Raw genomic sequence first — 19,897 nt, 5'->3', positions numbered from 1 at the left:
TGCACCCGGTTGGCGTTTCTATCTTTCCTGGGAAGAGACGGCTTCTGGGACTTGGGAGGAAAGGGCCGTGCGGGGGGAGCTTCGCTCTCAGCCTGGGAGAGGGTGAAAGGAGGGCCTGCTGGGCATGAGCTCTGGCAGAGGAGCCGAGAAGGAAGCGACCCTCCACCCCGAGGTCTCTGGGGGTCTTTGTTGGAAGGAAGTGGGTTGACTCCAGCTGATGTGAATTTGGTGGGAAGGATCCATATAGAAATGAGGAGGGCCGCCCGGCCGGCGTGGCTCAGCGGTTGAGCATCGACCTAGGGTCCAGGAGGTCGCGGTTCGATTCCCGGTCAGGGCACAGGCCCCGGGTGCGGGCTCCTCGATCCCCAGCAGGGGGCGAGCAGGAGGCAGCCGATCAGTGACTCTCATCTTTGACCTTTCTCTCTCTCTCTCTCTCCCCCTCCCTCCCCCTTCCTCCCTCTGAAATCAATAAAAACATTTAAAAAGAAAGAAAGAAATGAGGAAGGCTGCCCAGGCCCACGTTGCTGAGCGCCTCCCGTCCCTGACCCTCTCTTTCCCTCTGTGCCCCAGTCCCTAGTCGCCTCCACTTAGGACCAGGTGAGTCTCCTTTTCCCAGACTGAGAGCTGCGGAAGATCCAGCTGACCAACTCCTCCCAGTTTGCCCGGGGCTTTCCAGGTTTTAAAATAGAAAAAGTCCCCCAAAACTGGGAGCCCAGGAAAGCCTGGGAGGCAGGGCATCCTAGGCTCGGGCTTCCCCGCTGCCTTGACCTCGGGAGAGCAGAGGGAGGACCCAGTCTGTGCAGCCCCCTGGCCATACTCTTCTACCTCCCACCATGTAGCCGGGCACCTCGGTTCCTGCTTCCCCATTCCACACACTCAGCCCCCCCCCCCCGTACCCACTGGACCAAACAGCTTCAGAGCTGGGGCAGAGGGTGAATTGTCCTGGCACCTGTGGGGGCAGCAGGCACCCTACCTGGGGAGGAGATAAGACAAGCTGAGGACTCCTGCTCCAGTTACCTGGAATGAGAAGCTCATCTAGGGAGGAAGAAAGCCAGCGGTCACCACGCGGCTGCTCAAGAGTGAGGGGCCAGCCTGCCGCCCCTCCTGCCTCTCCCCTGGGGCTGTGCACTCGGCCCGTGGGGCGGCCTGTGCCCTGCGGTACTGGGCACGGGACAGGCAGACCTAGTCCAGGCCGTGCCACTTTTCTGTGTAGAACATCAAACAAGCCACTTGTTCCCTCTGGGCCTCAACTTCCTCATCTGTGAGCTGGGAACAATGAGCCTGAGAGGCTGGGCACTGAGAGCTCTTTGTGAGCTGGACAAAGGGAAAGAAAGGGGCGAGGTTTGCTTATCTTTGGTTTGCTGCTGAGCCTGCGGAAGCTGGGCGTCAGGGGTGGAAGGGTGGCAAGGAGGCACCTTCTCAGCTCAGAGGACAATGGGCCTCAGAGGCGGCCGCCTCCCTGTGACCCCTGCCCCAGAGCTTGCAGGAAACCGCCCAGCTGGAAAGGCCCTGGCTCTCCCTCTCCAAGTTCCCCAGGGCGGTGGGGGTGGTGAGGCGCTCTGGCCACCACCAGCTGGGCCCCTGGACTTTGAGTCAGGGTCTGGGTGAGAAGATGCCCACTCAGACGGGGGACCTGGGTCCACATGTGGCGCTCCGTCCATAATGATATTTGCTGCCAAACACTGTGCTACAACCCCATTTAACTCTAACGACTGTCATGAGAGAGACGGCTACTGTACTTCCCATTTTACAGATGGGGAAAGTGAGGCCAGGAGGTTGCCAAGGTTACAAGCTAGTACGTGGAGGGACCAGGATTCGAGTCCAGGCAGTCTGGCTCCGGTGCCCGTGACCCTAACCACAGTACAGTGCTGCCTCTTCCCGCGGCCAGCAAACGAGCGCTCCCCTGCCCCAGACCCCAAAGCCGGGAGGTACTGACCCCGGTACCCTTCCTGACCTTGGGAAGCCCTTCCCCTTGACTTTCAACAAGCCAAGACAGGGAAAGGAGCAAGGCCCTGGATCTGTGAGCAAGAGCCCAGGGACAGACATCGAAACCTCTGGGCACCCAGCCTGACAATGCTGCCCACCCTGTCAGGGCTTCTTGCTGGAGGCCCCAGCTCTCTCCTCTCACCCTGATGCTTTCAGAACAGAATGGGGAGAGTGGCCCTGAGACTGGGTGTTGGGGTGACAGGCAGTCTCTCTGGGGCCCAGGGCCCTGTCCTTCCCCCAGAGGCCCCTGCAGGACCTCAGCCCAGTGGGGCCTGGTGGCGGAGCACAGGCCTTGTGGGGCTACTGTGGCAGCCCTCGTTTTTGCGGCTGTGATCGGACCTGAATCTCCAGCCTTTCCTGCCCCCTTTCAGTCTCGTCCTGGACAAATGGTTCCTCCGTGAGAGGCAAGGTTTTGGGGTCAGTGCTCCCTGCCAGCCACCTTCGGCTAGAACAAGGGCCGGGGGGCTCCCGGCTTGGGGCAGAGCAGGCCGTTCCCTTACAAAGCCTCTGGTCACCCGGTGTCTTGGTGCAGTAATCCCACCTGAAGCCCAGCCCTAGCCCAAGCAGCTCACCTTGCAGTAGCCACGCTCCACACCTTGCTAGGTGCTCTCCTTCTGTGGCCAGAGCAGGGAGGACAAGTGGCCAGGCCCTCAGGCAGGTAAAGGAGCCAAGCAGGAAGCCCTGGAGCCTTGTTCTGAACATCAAGGGCTAGGCCAGTCTGATGGCAGCACTGACTTCCTGCTCCTGGCAGCTTTGGGGGCAGATGGCAGCCAGATGCTGTGAGGCTAGGGTTTGGGGTGGGTAACTGGTAACCTCGCCCGGCTTCTCTCCCCTCCTCCTGGCATTCAGCCCCTTCCCCATACCTGCCTGTGCCAGCTCCCTGAAGGGGTCTTCCTCCCACACTGGCCTCCCCAGGGCACCTAAATGCCCCATTCACCACACAACACTGTATCATGTAATAGAGTTCTCCGTATAATAGAGTTCTCATCGTACAACTGAGTTCTCTATTCAGCTTTAAAAGAGCAAGTAATTATAAATTTATTTCAGACTATAGAAAAATATAAATTACTCCCTAATTTAAGGGATCTAGGATAATTTTAAATACCAACATCTGATTAACATAGGACCCAAAAAACTATGTGCCGATCTCACTCACAAAAGATACAAACATTCTAAATGAAATACCAATCAATGGCACCCAAGAGGGGATCGAAAGAATAAATAACACTTTGACCAAATAGTTATTTGGGGATGCTATCGGTATTTTAATGGGCAACACATCAAAACTTTTTTTAAAACTAATCAGTGATAGAGTGCTATCTTTAGAACACTGGATTCTCCCACTGGGGAACACAAACCTACATTTACTTGGGTTTTTAAAGCCTTTCAATGACATTTCGTATTTCCCGTCAACGTATTGTACATCTTTCGTTCGGCACATTCATTCGTCTCTGCGTTTTTCACCCAGTTGACGGAAGTAGGTGCTGAATTTTTCCCCAGAAAAACGCTTTCTCCATTGAGATGACCACCTAGTTTAAAACGCTCTAAACTGCCAGCACCCTGATTTGCAGCAACAGGTTTCCTAACGTTAAAATCATTGCTGGGCCCAGCCTGGTGTGGCTCAGGGGTTGAGCATCCCCTGAGGATCCAGATCAAGGTTCGATTCCTGGTTAGGGCACAGGCCCGGGTTGCGGGCTGCAGCCGATCAGTGACTCTCTCATCATTGATGTTTCTACCTCTCTCTGAAATCAATAAAGCTATATTTAAAAATAAAAAATCACTGCTGGGATCAAGGCTTCCTTGACCCCTGGAGGTCACGGTTCGGTTCCCCGCCAATGCGCAGGGCGCCCAGCAGGGGGCGCGCGGGAGGTGGCCCATCCGGGGCTCGTCGTTGACGCCTCCCCCTTCCTCTCTCTGAAATCAATAAAAACATATTAAAAACATTAAAAAAAAAAATCCCTGCGATTTCTAACGTGTCTGCCTTGGCCCACGAGGGAGCGCCGGCAGCAGGGAGCCCCGAACGCGCCGCTGGGCCGACGCTCAGCAGGCGGGGGCCCCTCTTGGAGAGAAACGGGCGACGCGACCCAACGGGCAGGAACTAAGCGCGGCGACACGGGCGGCTGAGGGCGGGGAGGTCGCCCCGCGAGAGGACGGGGCCTTCCCCAGGCGGCGGAGCCTCCACGGCGCGCTGTTGGCCCCGCGGTCCCTCCGCCCGGCCCCCGGGGGGCGCGCCACCCGCCTCCTCCCGTCTGAGCCTGCGCGCGGCGCCTCGTCGCGTCGTTACATCACCACGCCGCTGCGGGGGGCGGGACTTCCTCCCCACGCCCCGGAAACCGGAAGGCGCCCCTTTTCCGCCGGAAGAAAAGGGGGTTAGCGGCGGCGGCTGGGCCGCGCGTGTCGCGGGAGGGGCCGGTCGGGCGGCGCCTCGGTGCTGACGGGGGCCCGCGGCTGGTTCCCGCGGCTGCGGGTGGCGCCCCGGCTCAGGTGTCGCCCGCGGCCGGATGGGCCCGGAAGGGAGGCCCGAGGGCGGGACGCGTCTGCCGGGGGCCGACGGGTGCGCTCAGGTCGGCCTCTGGCCCGCGGGCGCCGCAGGTGGTTGGGCGGGTCGCCCCCCGCCCGCGCTGCTTGAGCTCAAGGGCACCCCCAGGCCCCTTTCAAGGGGAGACCCGCGCGGAGGCTTAGGAACGAGCACGGGCGCAGCAGGACCGGAGTCCGGGTTCGTGCTGCGAGGGAAGGACGCTGCCGGGCTGGAGCCTCGTCTCCAGACCCTACGCGCTCGTCTTCCTTTGACTGGCTGACGTTGCTCTGCGGGGAAACGAGGTGAGAGCGCAGGTCTCTCGGATAAGCTCGAAGTAATGGAGGTCGTTCCCTACGTGCCGTCAGCGTGCTGGGACGCGTTTTAGGAGCCGGACTCGCCGCGCTCCTCTGGAGGGAGACCGGGAAAGCAGAGCCCTTGAAGTCAAGCTGGCTCGGCCTCCAGCCTCCTAGAGTAAAGTGAACGGCGGGGGAACAGGTCTTGGGGCGAAGTGAGCTCGGGACCTACTGACCCACCGACAGCACTTCCCATCGTCTATTTACGGATTAAAGGGTGGAGGGGGTGAACCCGTGAGCATCTTCCTGTCATTGAGAGGAAGGGACCAGAAATGGGAGCGCTGGTTTGGAAAGAGGAGGAGAGGCCTTCCCTGTGGCGCGGTCCTCAGGGCGTCCAGGAAGTTTTCTGGTCGCTCAGCCTCCCTGGACAGACCCACAGCGTCGCAGCTGCAGAAGGACAAGTGGTGAACGGTGCTGGGGGCGCCTGCCAGTGTGTGAGCCGTAATTTTAACAAATTTTGGAGGTGAGGAGTATTGAGTAAAAGGCCTTGTTGCTCTGCTTACTCGATGCGCTTCAGGAATAGTCTGTTGGTCTGTGCCTGTGATCACGTCATTGTCTGAACCAGCAGGGAGCCATCATTAAACACACTTTTCCAAATAAAAGGCAACCTAACTGTACCAGAGACCAGTGTCATTTGATAGGCCACATCTAACCAACGTTCCAGTCCCGTGTAATAAGGGTGCCTTAAATTCTCAGTATTCCGAACGTTGGTTTACACCAAGATTCTGTGCTTTTCTTCACATTTTTCCCCCTTTGTGGACGGGAGCAAAAGCTTATGTCAATAACTGCTCAGTATAAAGTGACAGAGGTAAAGCCAAGGAAAGAACAGACTTTGGTGTCTTCTGTTCTAACTGCCCAGGGTCAGGGATTGTGGCTACAATGGTCTGGCTTTTTAAAGATCTTTTTTTTTTAACAGGTTGCCGGTGAACGTGGCCTTGAGGTAAATCCTGTCCCTTGTTGAAGTTTCGTTTCAGCAGGTTATGGCATTTTAAGGAATCAAAATATTTTACAAAAAAACCCCAAAAGTTTTGCTTCTGTTCTAGACTTCTGTTTAAACAACAATTATTTATGATAAATAATCGTGATGCTTGTGATTGGTCATCTGCCTTGCTTAAATTAAGTGGATTTTAAATGTCAAAAAGCCACTTCTAGATGGTTTTATTTTTGGTCAAATAAAATTTTACTAAAACCTTCTAGGTGACAAGATTTTAACTATTTCTCTATCCCTCTCTCTAAAATCAATAAAAACATTAAAAAAAAAAAAAAAATGGGGTAAGCACTGGGAAGGAGGTGCAGGCGTTACCAAGAGTTGTTGGGAGGAACCTCATCACAGTGCCGCTGACTACTGGGAGACAGGAGAGGAGACAGACACGAGGCTTCTGGTTCCCTGTGGACAGCCTCCTGCCTTCTCCTGGGGCTGCTGCAGCCACTGACACTCATGCCTCTCTCACTGCTCCCCTCCCCAGCTCGGTAGGCCTTGGAGACTCATATTTTGCATAAACACAAATAGACCAGCAATTTGACAAGCTGAAGAACCTCTGAGTTTATTCAGTCTGAGCCCTCACTTGACAGCCAGGCCTGCTAATGACTGAGGACGGCATCACGCAGGTGGCGGGCGGCACGCAGGACAAAGCCCAGGTCAGGAAGCGGGGCCAGCACACACGTGTGAGCCACAGAACTGTGCTGGGTGAGTGGCTGAGGGAGGGGTGGGTACAGGGACTGAGCTGGGCATCAGGATGGCCTAGTAGAAGGTGACGTGCTTTGGCATTGAAATGCCATTGAGTACCTTTAGAGACCCAGGCTTTTCCAAAGAAAAACAGGGATGTGCAAATCGGGGAAGCTGACAGCTAAACGTGTACAGATGCTGGGAAATGTCCACATTGAAAAAGGACAATTTCGAATTTTCATAGTCTAACAGAACACCAATCTTCTTTGGGGAAACTGTTATTCTTATGTCTGGCGTCATCTTATTGTGTAGAAATTCATACTTATGCCTGAAATACAGATATATAACATTTTCAGAAATTCTGTAGATGGCCATTTTCAGAGCATTTTCTATAGCTTTACTCAAACACTCCTCTGATGTATTACTTTTATTAATGACTACCCAATAACAAGCCGTTTCTACGACTATTCTCTGTATCTCTTTTCTAAAGTTTGTCCTAAGAAACGTATAATTTAAACTTTGTTTTTGAGCAGCCTCTTAACCTAAGACAGGTACGATATTACAAACTCATTGCATCTGTTTGTATAGACACAACACATGTTTTAAAATTTTGGATTTTGAGGTTCAAAATCCATTGCAATAAAGAGATTTGAAACAGGGAGTCTCAATCCACGTTGGGTGGGCCATCTCACTACTGTGAGGCTTAGCTTTCTTAGTTTTAAGAGAGGATGATGCACTTGTGAGACGTAAGCATGAGTTCATTACGGGTGTAGAACAGTGCTCGGCACCCAAGCAGCTCTCCGTGCACGTGAGCTGTTTTATCTGAGGGAACTGCCGGAAGCTGCTCTTCCCTTCCCAGTGGCGCTTCAGGGGGAGGGTGGGAAACGAGTCCTGAAAGACCTTGGGCTATTTTATAGCGGACACTGTAGCCTTGATTACTGCTAGTGAAAACCTCTCCCTCTGCATCCACACTGTGCTTTACCTTGGCGACGCCCACGTGTGCCTCATGCACCAGGACCGGCAGTTTGCTCCCAGGTCTTCCTGTTTAGGGACATCTTCCAAGGCCACACCCACCGTGTAGTCCAGGCGCTCCTCCACCTCCACCTCCCAGTAGTGGCGCCCTCGGACTGGAGTGAGGTTTCCCATAACAGCTACACACCTGGGTTTAGGAAGTGGAAACGTGTGATGTGGGGACCCACGCCTGGCTGTGCAGGTGGGTGACAACAACTGCTGGTGTGAACACCTCACCTGTGACGTGGCACACCCTGAGCTCGCCAAGCTCACCTGACTGATGCTAGAGACCCCGTTTCTCTCTCCCACGGACTGACCGTGTGACCCTCAGCCTCAGTTTGGTGGTCTGACCTCCCAGGTCCCGCAGCCCAGGGCTGACCTCAGAGGCCACTACAGGTCCCTTCTGCCCACACCAGCCCCTCCTCACCACCAGGCCCCTGTCCCCTCGTTTATTTCTGGGATTTCTTCCCCCTTCAAGGCTGCATTTGTCTTAATCCAGTTTCACCTGAACAACAGTGTGTACCAGGGAGGTTCATAGAATGTTCTAGTGAGCAGTGGACACAGGGCCTACCTGCTGAAGCGCATGTCGCTGGGGGGCAGTGCCCTTGCGGACGTCTTCCTCTCGCCTCGTACAACTGTCAGCCCGTCTTCAGAAATGGTCAGCCAGGGATGGCAGGTCTGCTCACTCAGGCGGAAGTAGCTGCCTGCAGGGGAACAAATCCAGGTGGGTGCTCAGCAGCCAGTCTTAGCAGCACTGAGCCTGCCACCAGGTGGCTACTGGGTCCCTGCGAGTGTGTGGCTGGGTGCAGACCTGTGGTGTGGACTGTGACAGGCTCACTTCTTGCACTGGGGCCCCCCACGTTGAGGGCGCGCACGTAGATCGTGTAGCTCTGCCGGGGCTGCAGCTGCACCAGGGACTCGCAGGTGGGGATGCCCACAACAGACCTGAGCAGGAAGCGGAGCCTGTCATCCCGAGCCCACGCACCAGGCCTCCCTTCAAACCAAGGGGACATCCGTGTTTCCCAGGCAGCCTCCTACCCCGGACACGATGTCCTCCAAACACTGAGCTCTGTTCTGCCTCCTGCTCCCCTTTCCACCCCAGCAAGGTGGGCGTTTAGCTTCTGCACATCAAGCTGTGCAGCTGCCTCCCCGGGGGCGCCCCTGCATCCCCTCCTCTCAGACCTGTGTCCTTCCCACCCTCAGTCTCGGTTTAAACGTCGGCTCTGCCCAGAGGGGTTTCCTGCCTCCACCATATTCGGGTTTCATTACATTTCCTTCTCTTCAGAGAACACTTTTATGCAATTCTTTGTTTTCTTGTTTCTTGTCTGTTTCCCCCACTGTCAGCTCAAGGGCAGGGAATCTCTGTCCTGTTCACCGGAGCCCACGCAAAGCCCTGGCACTGCCTGGGCCCTCGATGCTTGTTGAATGAATGAACGGTAAACCTTTGGGCTAAAAAAGCAAACCTGGGGTTTAACCACTTATTCACTAATCGTTCACGCATCAGCCAGCTCAGTGACGCATTCCTGCTACTTCCCAGCAGAACTCGGCACCCAGAGCTCAGGCTCCTGTGAGTCACAGTCCCGGCCTCTGCAGACCCCACACACCTCCCGAGCAGGACTCACTCAGTCACGCCTGCGGCTCCCGGCGTCTCGGCCTGGGTCAGCTCCACCGTGTACGAGTCCACAGGGTTCAGGTTCCCAGACTCCCAGCAAATCAGTGCAGCTTCCTCGCAGCTCCTTACCTCTTTGCTCTTTATAACGGGGGGAGAAGGTGCTAGACGCAGGGGAGAGGGAGAGGGAACCACCATTCTGTTCGCACCCACAGCATTGTCCAGAGCACGGACAATATCACAACCACTCTTTCCACGAGACATTTAGGACGACAAAAAGCAAACCAGGTGCCACAGACCGAGTGTGTGACCCCAAATTCCTATGTTGAAACCTTGCCCCCAGTGTATGGCTTTTGGAGTTTTTTGGGGGGGCAATTGGGTCATGATGGTGGAAGGGGTTTCTTATAAAAGAGAACCAAAGAGCTCCTTGGCCCCTTTCCTCCACGGGGGATACGTTGGCACAGGACGTGTTCACCAGACAGTCTGCGGCCCTGGGGACCTCCCAGCCTCCAGAGTGTGAGAGGTAAGTGTCTGTGGATTTGGTGTATTAGATAAAAGAAAAAAAATACACAGCTATTCCCATCCATCCAAATGAAACCAAGATCCCCACCCCATCGAGGAAGCCGGGACCCTGTGTGCCCTGAGGAAGGGCCTGCTGCGGGACAGGTGCTCCCTTACCTGTCATGTACACCGCGCACTCACTGGCAGGGCTGACACCAGCCCTGTTCTGAGCGGTGACCCAAAATTCATACTGCGTATTTGGCACCAGGTTTGTCACCGAGCAGTAAGTTTCTTTGACGGTCATTGTAAACTCTGGGGGGGAAAAAGAATTCCACCCTAAAACAGGCCACATGGTTCCCTACTCACTGTGCCTCCCGCATCATCGCTTAAACCTCTCACTTTCTCAAAGATTCCCTTCCTTTCCTGGTCGCTGGGCAGGACACCATCCTCCCCTTTGGCACTCAGGACCCTCCTGCATGAACTGGTACAACGGCCAGAGCTCTGGGCAGGGAGCCTGCAGACTCGATTCTTGTCGCGGTGCCTCCGAAACTCACGTCCCCATGGACAGCTCATTTCTCCCTGGGTCTCCGTATCCACACAGTGGAAATCTCTAAGTCCCTTCCCACTCTCACTCCGACCCCGTGCACACAGGAAGCTCCCTGTCAGGCCGGCCCTGATCCGGTTTCTTCAGGTGCTCAGCTGGGGCTCCTCTGTTGCCTGACCTCCCTTCTCAGCAGGAAAAAGGCTTATCCGTGGGGGGAGGGTGCAGGGGAGGCAGCGACCCCAGCCGTCGCCTCACACCAGTCAGCCCCATTTCCCTGGGAAGAGGCTGGGCCAAGAGCTGCCCACAGTGGAGACCACTCCCAGGGCTGCTCAGTCCGGAATGGGGTCTGCAGACCAACCCTCCAGTTTCTCACAGGGCCAGGGCCTCCGAGGGGCCGTCATCACCCTGGAGTGTGGCTGTGTCCCGGCGGAGCCTCACCTGCCTGGTCCTTCCCAGGCGAGCCGTCCCTCACTGGCCGGTAGCACAGCTGGTAGCTCTCCACAGTGTCGTCAGAGTACAAGCTCCAGTACACGCGGACAGAGGAGCCCGTGGCCGAGTTGGGGGCCTGCGGGTTTATCACTGGGGCAGAAGGAGCTAGAGAAGGGGAAGGGAAGAAAATGAACACTGATGAGGGGGCTTCCCTAGAAGGATGGGATGGCCCCTTTCACAGGACCACTGATCCCCCAGTGCACCGGTGGGCTCAGGAGATGGGGGCGGAAGCCAGAGTGGACAAGGGAGGGAGGCTAAACCTCCCAACCAGGAGCTGCAGGCCACAGCCAGTGTGTCCCTTCCTGCTTTGACAAACACACATGAGCCTGGGGAGTGGCCAGTGACAGGGACTCAGGCTGGCATACGGTTCGCAAGTCCTGCCCTGGGTATGGATCCTCTGACCCTTCCATGCCATCCACAGGGGCAGGGAGCAGGACCCAGCACTGCTGCCCCCAGTGAGTCTAAGAATGGCCCCAAGATACACAACTGAGGACATTCATTCCCACATGGTTCATGGTGGCAAAAACCTAGAAACACCAAACACCCAACAGTTGAGAAATAAATAAACATGATTTTTAAAAACCATGCTGCAGAAAAATTAATCAAGAGAAAATATGCACCATAATTGTTTTGCTAAGAAAAGCAGATTACAAAGCAGAACTATTCCATTTTTATCTTTGAAAAATCTGCGTAAAAGAAAAAGCTGAAAGGAGATTCCCAGCATTGCTCACAGTGCTGCTGGTGCCATAGGAGGGAAGCTGAGGCACCAGCAGCTGAATTCTCTAGTCTTGTTCTCAGAAATAAGTGACCACAGTGACGGTTCTGAGAGCTACCTGGCACCTTGTGACGTGCCTCACACAGAGCACCTCGTTTAATGCCCACCCTGTCCCCACAAGGCGTATCGCGTCCATTTTACAGATGAGGAAACTGAGGCTCAGAGTGGTTAGGCAGCTGTCCAGGGTCACACAGCTTAGAAGTGGCCAACTTGGGATTCTCGCCAGCTCCTCAAGCTCATTTCGTAACCACTGTCCCAGTTATGAACATGAAATCGGGCTCCTTGCTTGGTGTAAATCAGATAGCAGAACAGGTGTTTATGAAGATGGTTAAGCTATGAATAGACACTATTTTGAGACAGACGCTGGCACCCTGGAGAGTGAGGGTGGGCACTCACCCGGGGAGGTCAGCTCTGTTCTCACCCTTACAAGCTATAAAAAAAAAACATGGAGCTTGGGGGAAAATCCATTTCTAAATCTTTATGATTTTTCCAGCCATCCGAGTTTCTACCTCAAAGCTCAGGAAGACGGGAACGTGCGGTGGTGTCCGCGCCAGGGGGAGGGAGGTGAGCACCTGGGACAGTGTTGATGGAGCCCAGCAGCTGCTCCACGTCGGAGAAGTCCAAGGTCTGATCCTCCAAGGCAGGCTGTGAGGAGATGCCCACATCCGTTTCCGTTTCCAGGAATGTTCTGAGTCTGTCAGTATAAAAAGACGTGCCTGTGAGAATGCAGAGCAGCCTCCTGGGGTCTCCCTATTGTGCCGGGCCACTGGTAACACAGGAGGAAGGCTCTGCTTCTCCGGTGGCTGCCCCAGCAGGTCGCCAATGGGGCTGGTGGGCTGGTCTGTGCATTAGAGGGGAACGGAAGGGGTGCGAGATGTGCACCAAGCTCCAGACCCACACCCCCTGGAGAACCCCTCCCCTACACCGCCCAGGCCCGAAATGCACAGATTCCTGGGGATTCCTCTCCAAATGCCCTCAGCTGGCCCACCGAGCGGCGGGCTCTGGGTCTTCTTTACACCTGCCTCCTGGCAGCCACAGGCTTTGAGAGGCGGGGCAGCACTGAACCTAGGCCTGTCTCTTGCCAGCATCCACATGACTAACTCTTCCATTCCTAAGCCTCAGTGCTCATGCTGCTTTGCAGACACTGATTTAACTCCAAGACAGTCCCTGTGTGTAGCTAAGAAGGTGGATCCTAGACTGGCTGGACACCCACGGTCATGGGGCAGCAGGACTTGAACTCCTGTCTGACTCTATGGTATATGTGCTTTCTGTAGCACACGGTCTGGGTCCGGGCACAGCTGGGCACACTTGGGACACTCTTTGGATCTCAGCTCCTGGTGGGTCATGGGGCTCGTGGGGGAGATCTGACCACGGGCCTGCTGGCTGGGCCTCACCACACGCTCCCTTCCAGCCCTAAGATTCTGAGATTCGGTGCTAGAGGGTCTTGGCGACCGCACACCGTTGTTCGGAAGCCAGTGCCGTTTAATCTTAGGGACACACAGAGCTGAGACTGGGAGCATTCAACCAAGGGGCAGGAGAAGGTACATGTAAGACAAAGGTGTTACCTGTCAGCCATTGCCATGGCGTCCTGGAAAGGAGATAGGGAGACAATGTTAAAGTAATTTTGGAAATAAAGTTTTTAATGCTATATAACAATAAAAATATATTTTACAAAACTTGGTAACTGATAAAAGACAAAAATCCAGCCGTACCCCACGCTCTAACAAAACCACTCTATGAGAGGGACACCCTCACGCTTCTCTCTCTCCACCTTCTGGATTATTCTCGAGACACGGCGGGGTCATGGACAAGGGACCACTGGTTCAAAAGGTCTGAGCACTGAGCTCTGGAGGTGCCGGCCCACTTGCTTTCCAGCTTCAGTCACAGGTCCCTGGCCCCAAGCACGGCTGGAAGGAGGTGCTGCTGGGATCTGAGGACCACGATGAGCTTGGTCAGTGTCGAGGCCACATGTGACAAACAGGAAGCTTGGAGGCTCAGGCCCCTCCCGCACATCTGGACACAACTGCCCCTGTTCCTGTGGGGACCGAGCTCCGACCGAGATGAGATTCTCACAGCCCAGCTGCATGGGGGCTTGGCGGAGGATTTAATTACATTTCGAGGAAATTAAGAAACGGATTTTTTGGCATGCCTGAGTTTATGAAGATTTATCATCAGTGCACTTGTAACTGGGAAACGAAGTGACTTTTTACCCTGCACGGTCTTCTCCCCAGAGCTCCAAGAGGCCGTGTGACGTGCCAGGGAACTCCAAGCACTGTGTTTGCTCAGCTCCAGGGGGAAGAGACAGAGGCAACCAGGATGGAGGAACAGAGGCTCTGGGTTACCTGGGCCATGGTGGAGGGAAGGGGTGGACTACGTGTGAGCTCACCTGGCCACTCGTGGGTGACAAGTGGATGCTGACCGTAAACACTGATGCCCACACCGCCGGGCAGAGGGGACGCTCTAACCCACTCCGGCCACAACTGCCACTACGGTGATTATTTCCCCTCACTGCCCGACTTACCTTTAAGAAGTCAACCTTTTCCTCGTGACAGATCTCCTCCACTGTCTCCATCAGCTCCTTACAGGTGTCCAGGTTTTCTCCACAGCTGACCAGCTGACCATACAAGGCTTCCAGCTTCTCTTTTTTTCTCTGCCCTAGAGCCTGTATTTTTTCTTCATACTTTTGGGCAAGCGTTTCCAAGATCTCGTTGTAATGGGACTCGAAATTTTGTTCTTGCCGCCCGAAATTCTCCTGCAAGACAGAGACCTCATGGTGGGTCAACGACAGTCATTTGGGGCTCGTGCATGTATCTACCCAGAGACATTTTAGTCCCTCACTGTCATCTTATCATTTCTTGCCAAGGTGCTGGGGTGGACGCAGGGGGAGCTGCGACCAGGAGTCGCCGGCTAGAACCCCAGGGGTAACCCTAACAAAAAGCACTGCCCTCTCTCCTGGCAGCATTTAGCCACCCACCTCCCCTTCCAGCCACCTCTGTTTCTGCCTCTCCCATCACCGTGACAACCAACAGCGGTGTACTGCAGACCTACGGGGCGCGCCCGGGGCTCTGGGATGTGTCTGGAAACACACACAGAACTTACTGATCTTATGAGAAATAGGTAACGGCTGAGGAGAGGCACACTGATCAGTGACAGGATGGGGGTCTGCAAAGCCCTGTCACGGTTGGCCCACACAAGAGTCCTGCCCTGTAGTCACACCGGGGACAGAGATGCAGAGGATGCAGCCTCCCCACCAAGAGCTTATAGTTCTGTAAGGAGGCTGCCAGGCGATCGCTCCATGAGGCACATGCCCAGGGTGCTGTGGGAGGGCAGGGGCAGGGAGGGGTAACAGGGACACCAGCACGCGTCCCATGGGCTCCCCTGCGTGCTCTCACCTCCACGGTGATGAAGACCTCCTCCAGGTGGCTGGCGAAGTTCTCCATCTCGATAATCTGCTTTTCCAGCTTGTACATGTTCTTGTGAATTTCATCCTGTCAAACGGGGTCACAAGGCGTTAACGCTAACCCCCTCTCTCCATCTTCTGTGGAAGGCATCAGATTTACTCCCGGCCTATTACTTGAGGACCAGGTGCAGTGCCAAGAGAAAGAACCCATGGGACCCGCTCACCTTGGCGCTCTCCAGGGCCGTGCTGAGCGGGGTCACCTCGTGCTCCCTGTGTTCATCCAAAGCCTTCTCCAGCGCCCTCACTGGAGTCTTGCAGGTGACACAGAAGACATCGGCAGCCTCCTCCTCGCCCTCTTCCTCGGGGATGACATAGCACTCGTACTCCTCGCTGGCCCGGCCCTGCGTGTACCGGTAGGCCTCCCGCAGGGCCTCGCACTGGCCTGCCGAGCCCCACCCTCCGAAGTCCAGGTCCTCGGCCTCAGCAGCCTCTGCAGCGAGTCCCCAGCCACTCTGCGCCGCGGCTGGCTCTCTCCTCGCTGCCGCGAAAGGAGGGTATTCGGAAACTTCTATCCTGGGCGTGTTCTCGTTAACGAGCTCGTCCCCTAGTTCGTCATCATCTTCAAGGCCATACAAGTGGACAAGCTCGTCCACCTCCTCGCCAAGGCCTCGGGGAGGCTTACCTTTTGCTGCCCCTCTTGGCTCACAGGTCATTTCAGATCAGACAACTGCTCTTCTCACCCGACAGCTTTCTTCTGGGAAGTTCCACGGTCTGTTCCCAGAGTCATACAGATCGGTGGGTAGGGGTAGGCGTCCCCAGGGCAGTAGGCCTGTCCAGCTCCAGCTCCTCCCCAGTTTCCTCCTCCACCGTTGCCTTGGGAGCCCGGGCAGTGCCTCTGCACTAGAAGGATCCTTCCCGGACAGTCAGTAGTGGGTCCTCGGTCCTAGGACACAGGAAGAAAAAGAACTTGTTTCTGAGGTCACTGCAGGAGACGGTCACTAGGTTGGGCTTAAGTCATTCACAAATTTTTAAAAATCACCCGAGCAGCTCAGCTGTGGTCGCACTTTGAACCACCTGTAAAGAAAGGTGTGCTTTCCACGGGAGGATTTTTAGATGATGTAAATGTTCTAGGGTGTTTCACAAGGAGGAAAAGTCTGAAGACCACTGGTCCGTGCACACAAAAGGACGATGGCCCTTATTGTTCAGAGAACCAGGCTCTTCCCCCGTTTAACCGTATACGTCACAGACAGGTAGAGCTGATGTCCAGATATTGGCCTAAATTCCCACCCACCGCGTCTGCTGTGCCTCGACGGTGATTAACCCGCACAAGTACTTCATCAACCACAGATTCCCCCACAGAACTTGGAATTGTGTGAGCTGCTTATCTTCTCCCTAATATCTTTTTAAAAACAATTTTACTGAAATATAATTTACATGCCATAAAATTCACCTATTTTCACCTGGCTGGGTGTGGCTCAGTGGCTGAGCGTCGACCTGGGATCCAGGTGATCGGGGTTCGATTCCCGGTCAGGGCACATGCCCGGGTTGTGGGCTCGATCAATGACTCTCTCATCATTGATGTTTCTATCTCTCTCTCTACCTCTCCTTTCCTCTCTCTGAAATCAATAAAGATATATTAAAAAAAAAAATTCACCTATTTTAAGGGCACAATTCAGTAATTTTTAGCAAATACCCCTAGCTTATGGAACCATTATCACAATCCAGTTCCTAAGGCCCCTTTTTAAAAAAATTGTGGTAAACCTAATGTTTTAAGAAAAACAAATATTATGAAGCTATTCCAACATGACACATGTGAAATAGGTTTTGAGGAAAATTTAACAAAAGCAAAAGTAATTTTTAAGATACAGTTTAGCACTCTCCCCCAGCCCCCGACCATAACTTTTATATCCAAATAACTTCTTAACAAAATATTCAGAATTGGGGGGGAAAAGGAACATTAATAAAAACTGTCATTTTATAAGTGATGAAACTGAGGCCTAGAAAAATGAAGCAATAAATCACAGAATCTATTGGCTGGATAGCTTCTACTCTGTCATAAGCTACAGTTAAAAATAAAAAGACTTTTGCAGGTCTCATAGGGGAGGTGTGTCCCTATGCTTTAATTAGAAAAGTCCCCCAGCCAAAATGTTTTTTTTTTTAACTTTTTATGGGTCACAGATGCCTCTGAAAATCCACAGAAAGCTGTGAATTCTCTCCCTAAAAGTGAGCCCATAAGGGCAAAGGCAGTTCTGCATATCATTTTAGAGGCCCAGCCATGGAGCCCCGAGCAACTCCTGAGCCACAGCAAAAGGAACCTGCTCAAAAGTGTTAACTGTGCTGTTACACAAACCAGCTCAAGTCAGCTTTACAGGCGCGGCCCAAACCTGACCACTTCCTACGGGAGGAGGGGGCGTGCAGGACAGGTAATCTCTGATGATAGTGCTGTTTTCTAGTATCTGAACCAAAGCATGGAATCACGCTTTGTCAGCATGCACATGTAGGGTTCCAAACTGTTCCAGCAAACGGACCCCTGCACTAAAATACCCTCAAGACACACGGCAAGAATCCCCAGCATCGGAGGCTTTCACGGCCTGGACCCACACCACATTCAGTAAACTAGGCGAATCCCTGTCACAGGAAGGCAGGGAAGACATTCACGCCGCTTGCCGTGATTCACATACCCGCAGTTTACAATGCTCTCTCTTCCCACGTACAGGAAAGATACTGCATTAGCATCGTGGCATTAAGTTAGTGGGTCTCGATAATACAATTAGCATTAGAAAATTACCATCCAAAAACTTGCCTGCTAATTTAAGGGTCCATGAACTCTTCACTTAATGCTGAGGCCGAAGGTAACGGCTAGAAAACTGCAACCCGGCTCGACAGGTTTTCCCTCCCAGTGACCTCTGTGTGCCCGTGCCTGTCCCGCGGGTGTGACAACAGGGTTCCGCAATGGGGCGGCAAAGGCGATGGAAACACGAGCCACCCCGGCTGCAAATAGCAACAGGCCTGCCATGAGTGGAAGCCCAAATATAGACCTGCCCAGGCTGTCCTGCCATTTCTGCTCAAGTGTCACCAGGAGAGGTCACATGCTGTCCCCTGAGTTACTTCTTACTATGGGGATTGGAGTCCTGTGGTTCCACCGAGGGACTCAGATGGCAGTTTATGTACAGAGAGCTGGGGCAAGAGGGCAGCTGCAGCCACACAGAAGGTGACTTCTGAAAGCCCCGGTGCTGGGCACCTAGCGACTGGACTGAGGGTCTTTTTCCGAAGTGTTTTGAGTAAGCACACGTCCGAAGGAATTCAAACACAACTTAATCTTTCTTCCCACTGTTCCTTTAATGTCTACTCAGGGTGCAACTTGTTCCCCGCTGATGCATGATTTTCTGTTCCCCCTTAGGTCACACACAGTCCTAGGAGCACCTGAAGACCTCGTCTCTACTCAGTAATTAAATGTACGACTCAATATGTTAATCAAAAAGTCACACTGAATTTAGCCAGCATCGAAATCATCTCCCCTCCCCAGCTGGCCTCTCTAGTTATAAGTCAGCCCTGGGTAAGGAGGACTGAGGTGGCCTCTTCTCCCCACACCTCCTCCCTGAGCTGCTGGTTTACAGGCCAGGGCAGAGGTGCTGGGGTGATAAAACAGCTCCTCAATGAGCTGGTGTCACAGTTGGTGCAGCTGCAGGCTCCCTGGGGCTGGCAGACACTTAGAGCCCTTAATCTCTCCCAATCTCTCCCTCTCCCTGGGAGCCTCTGTACTTCTCTGGAGTTTCCCATTACGGGCACCTTTTCCCTGAAGTTCCCACAACGAGGCCAAGAAACCCTCTATTCGAGGGGGTCCCTTGCACTCCTCCCCTAAGCCCTGGTGGGGCCACCTCTCAAATGAGGTCTCCTCACCCATGCAGCTGGTTCTCTTAGGCAGGATCTAGACGACTCCTTGCTGGCTCTGGCTTCCTGCTGGCCCACATCTGGATCTTGGTACGCAGGCCCCATCCTTGGTCGCAGCGAACTCTGGGATGCAGATGTCCCAGTGCAGCCACCTCCCCTGGCTCTGCCTCCGAAGCAGCTGATCCTCTAGCCTCAGGTCACACTGGCCCACCTGCAGGAAAGACCGAGAGCTCTCTGAAAGGTCCCGCTGCAGACCCCTCACTGAGCTTAGAGGTTGAGGGTGGGACTTCCAAGCCTTCCCCTGGCCCAAGGACAGCTCTTTCGGGAGAAATCGCTCCACCAGTCTCCAGACTCTGATTCCGTCTGACTTTCTTCCGTTAGCTGAGAGCATGAATCAGTTTCTAGACCATTTCAAGTCTGCAAATGGCGATCTGATCTCCGATTTTTACATCTACTGCCCTACACCCAAACAGGCACACGGCAGACCCTCCGTAAAAGCCGGCTGAACTGGTAACAACGAACCTGTGCTTCATGGAAGGTTTGCTCTCTCCAGGAAGCCTGCACCTTCCTGTTTCCTGGGGAGCAGGAACCATCAATTCACTGGAGCCTCCCCACGCAAAAGACAGAATGGGACTGGCCGGTGTGGCTCAGGGGTTGAGCATTGACCCAGGAACCAGGAGGTCAGGGTTCAATTCCCGGTCAGGGCACCTGCCCGGAGTGCAGGCTCCTCGATCCCCAGCAGAGGGCGTGCAGGAGGCAGCCGAGCAATGACTCTCATCATGGATGTTTCTCGCTCTTAAGTCAATAAAAACGCATTAAAAAAATTTAAAAATAAAAAATAAAAAAGATGGAACCGGCCGGGCGGTTCTCACGGGCTCCCAGCCACCCGTTCCCCCGACAAATACCTTTTCCGCCTCAGTCTGTTCAAAGGTGGGAAGGGCGAGGCAGGGCCTGGGAATTCCCGGGTCCGGGATGACGCCGCGTCTCTGATTGACACCCGAGGGCGGGGCCGCAGGGAGACGCCTGGCCTTCTCATTGGCCGTCGCGGGCCCGCCCTCTGGGATCCGGCCAATCCCGGGCGCCGCTGGAAGCCTCCCAGCCGCCCAGCCAATCGGAAGCCGCTGCGGGAGGGGCGGCGCTGACGCGATGACAGT

At 54.5% G+C, this 19,897-nt stretch overlaps 1 protein-coding gene and 1 long non-coding RNA gene across 3 annotated transcripts; one reads left to right on the top strand and one right to left on the bottom strand.

The window, feature by feature from the left end:
• The first annotated feature begins 4,359 nt into the window (after window positions 1-4,359).
• LOC308550558 lies at window positions 4,360-6,053 on the top strand. The gene is made up of 2 exons (XR_013997923.1): window positions 4,360-4,806; window positions 5,774-6,053. It is a non-coding gene; the product is annotated as an uncharacterized lncRNA (long non-coding RNA).
• Window positions 6,054-6,295: 242 nt separating this feature from the next.
• Window positions 6,296-19,731, bottom strand: FSD2 (fibronectin type III and SPRY domain containing 2). 2 transcript variants are annotated; one of them, XM_081124479.1, is made up of 16 exons: window positions 19,649-19,731; window positions 19,266-19,538; window positions 18,753-18,954; window positions 17,656-17,843; window positions 15,077-15,795; window positions 14,845-14,940; window positions 13,974-14,204; window positions 13,018-13,040; window positions 12,025-12,146; window positions 10,627-10,782; window positions 9,822-9,956; window positions 9,157-9,307; window positions 8,346-8,479; window positions 8,106-8,238; window positions 7,506-7,682; window positions 6,296-6,851 (listed from the first exon to the last, which is right to left on the bottom strand). In XM_081124479.1, the coding sequence occupies exons 5-16, from the start codon at window positions 15,563-15,565 to the stop codon at window positions 6,599-6,601; spliced, it is 2,100 nt and encodes a 699-aa protein (XP_080980605.1). In that variant the 5' UTR covers window positions 15,566-15,795; window positions 17,656-17,843; window positions 18,753-18,954; window positions 19,266-19,538; window positions 19,649-19,731; the 3' UTR covers window positions 6,296-6,598. The 2 variants fall into 2 exon arrangements, with proteins under 2 accessions (XP_080980605.1, XP_080980606.1); XM_081124480.1 differs by lacking the exons at window positions 17,656-17,843; window positions 19,266-19,538 and having other exon boundaries at window positions 19,649-19,727.
• Window positions 19,732-19,897: the final 166 nt, after the last annotated feature.

The sequence above is a fragment of the Miniopterus schreibersii genome (genome assembly GCF_964146895.1).
Source record: "Miniopterus schreibersii genome assembly, chromosome: 22".
Taxonomy (NCBI): domain Eukaryota; kingdom Metazoa; phylum Chordata; class Mammalia; order Chiroptera; family Miniopteridae; genus Miniopterus; species Miniopterus schreibersii.
The sequence above is the reverse complement of the archived record's forward strand: the minus strand, read 5'-3'. Positions and strand labels throughout refer to the sequence as shown.

Excerpts from the sequence above, each read along its gene's own strand:
- FSD2 (XM_081124479.1), bottom strand. The coding sequence starts at position 15,565 with ATGACCTGTGAGCCAAGAGGGGCAGCAAAAGGTAAGCCTCCCCGAGGC. Across the intron at positions 13,041-13,973 it reads AAAAGGTTGACTTCTTAAAG|GACGCCATGGCAATGGCTGA; the intron begins GTAAGTCGGGCA and ends TCTCCTTTCCAG. Across the intron at positions 9,957-10,626 it reads GCCTGGGAAGGACCAGGCAG|AGTTTACAATGACCGTCAAA; the intron begins GTGAGGCTCCGC and ends TTTCCCCCCCAG.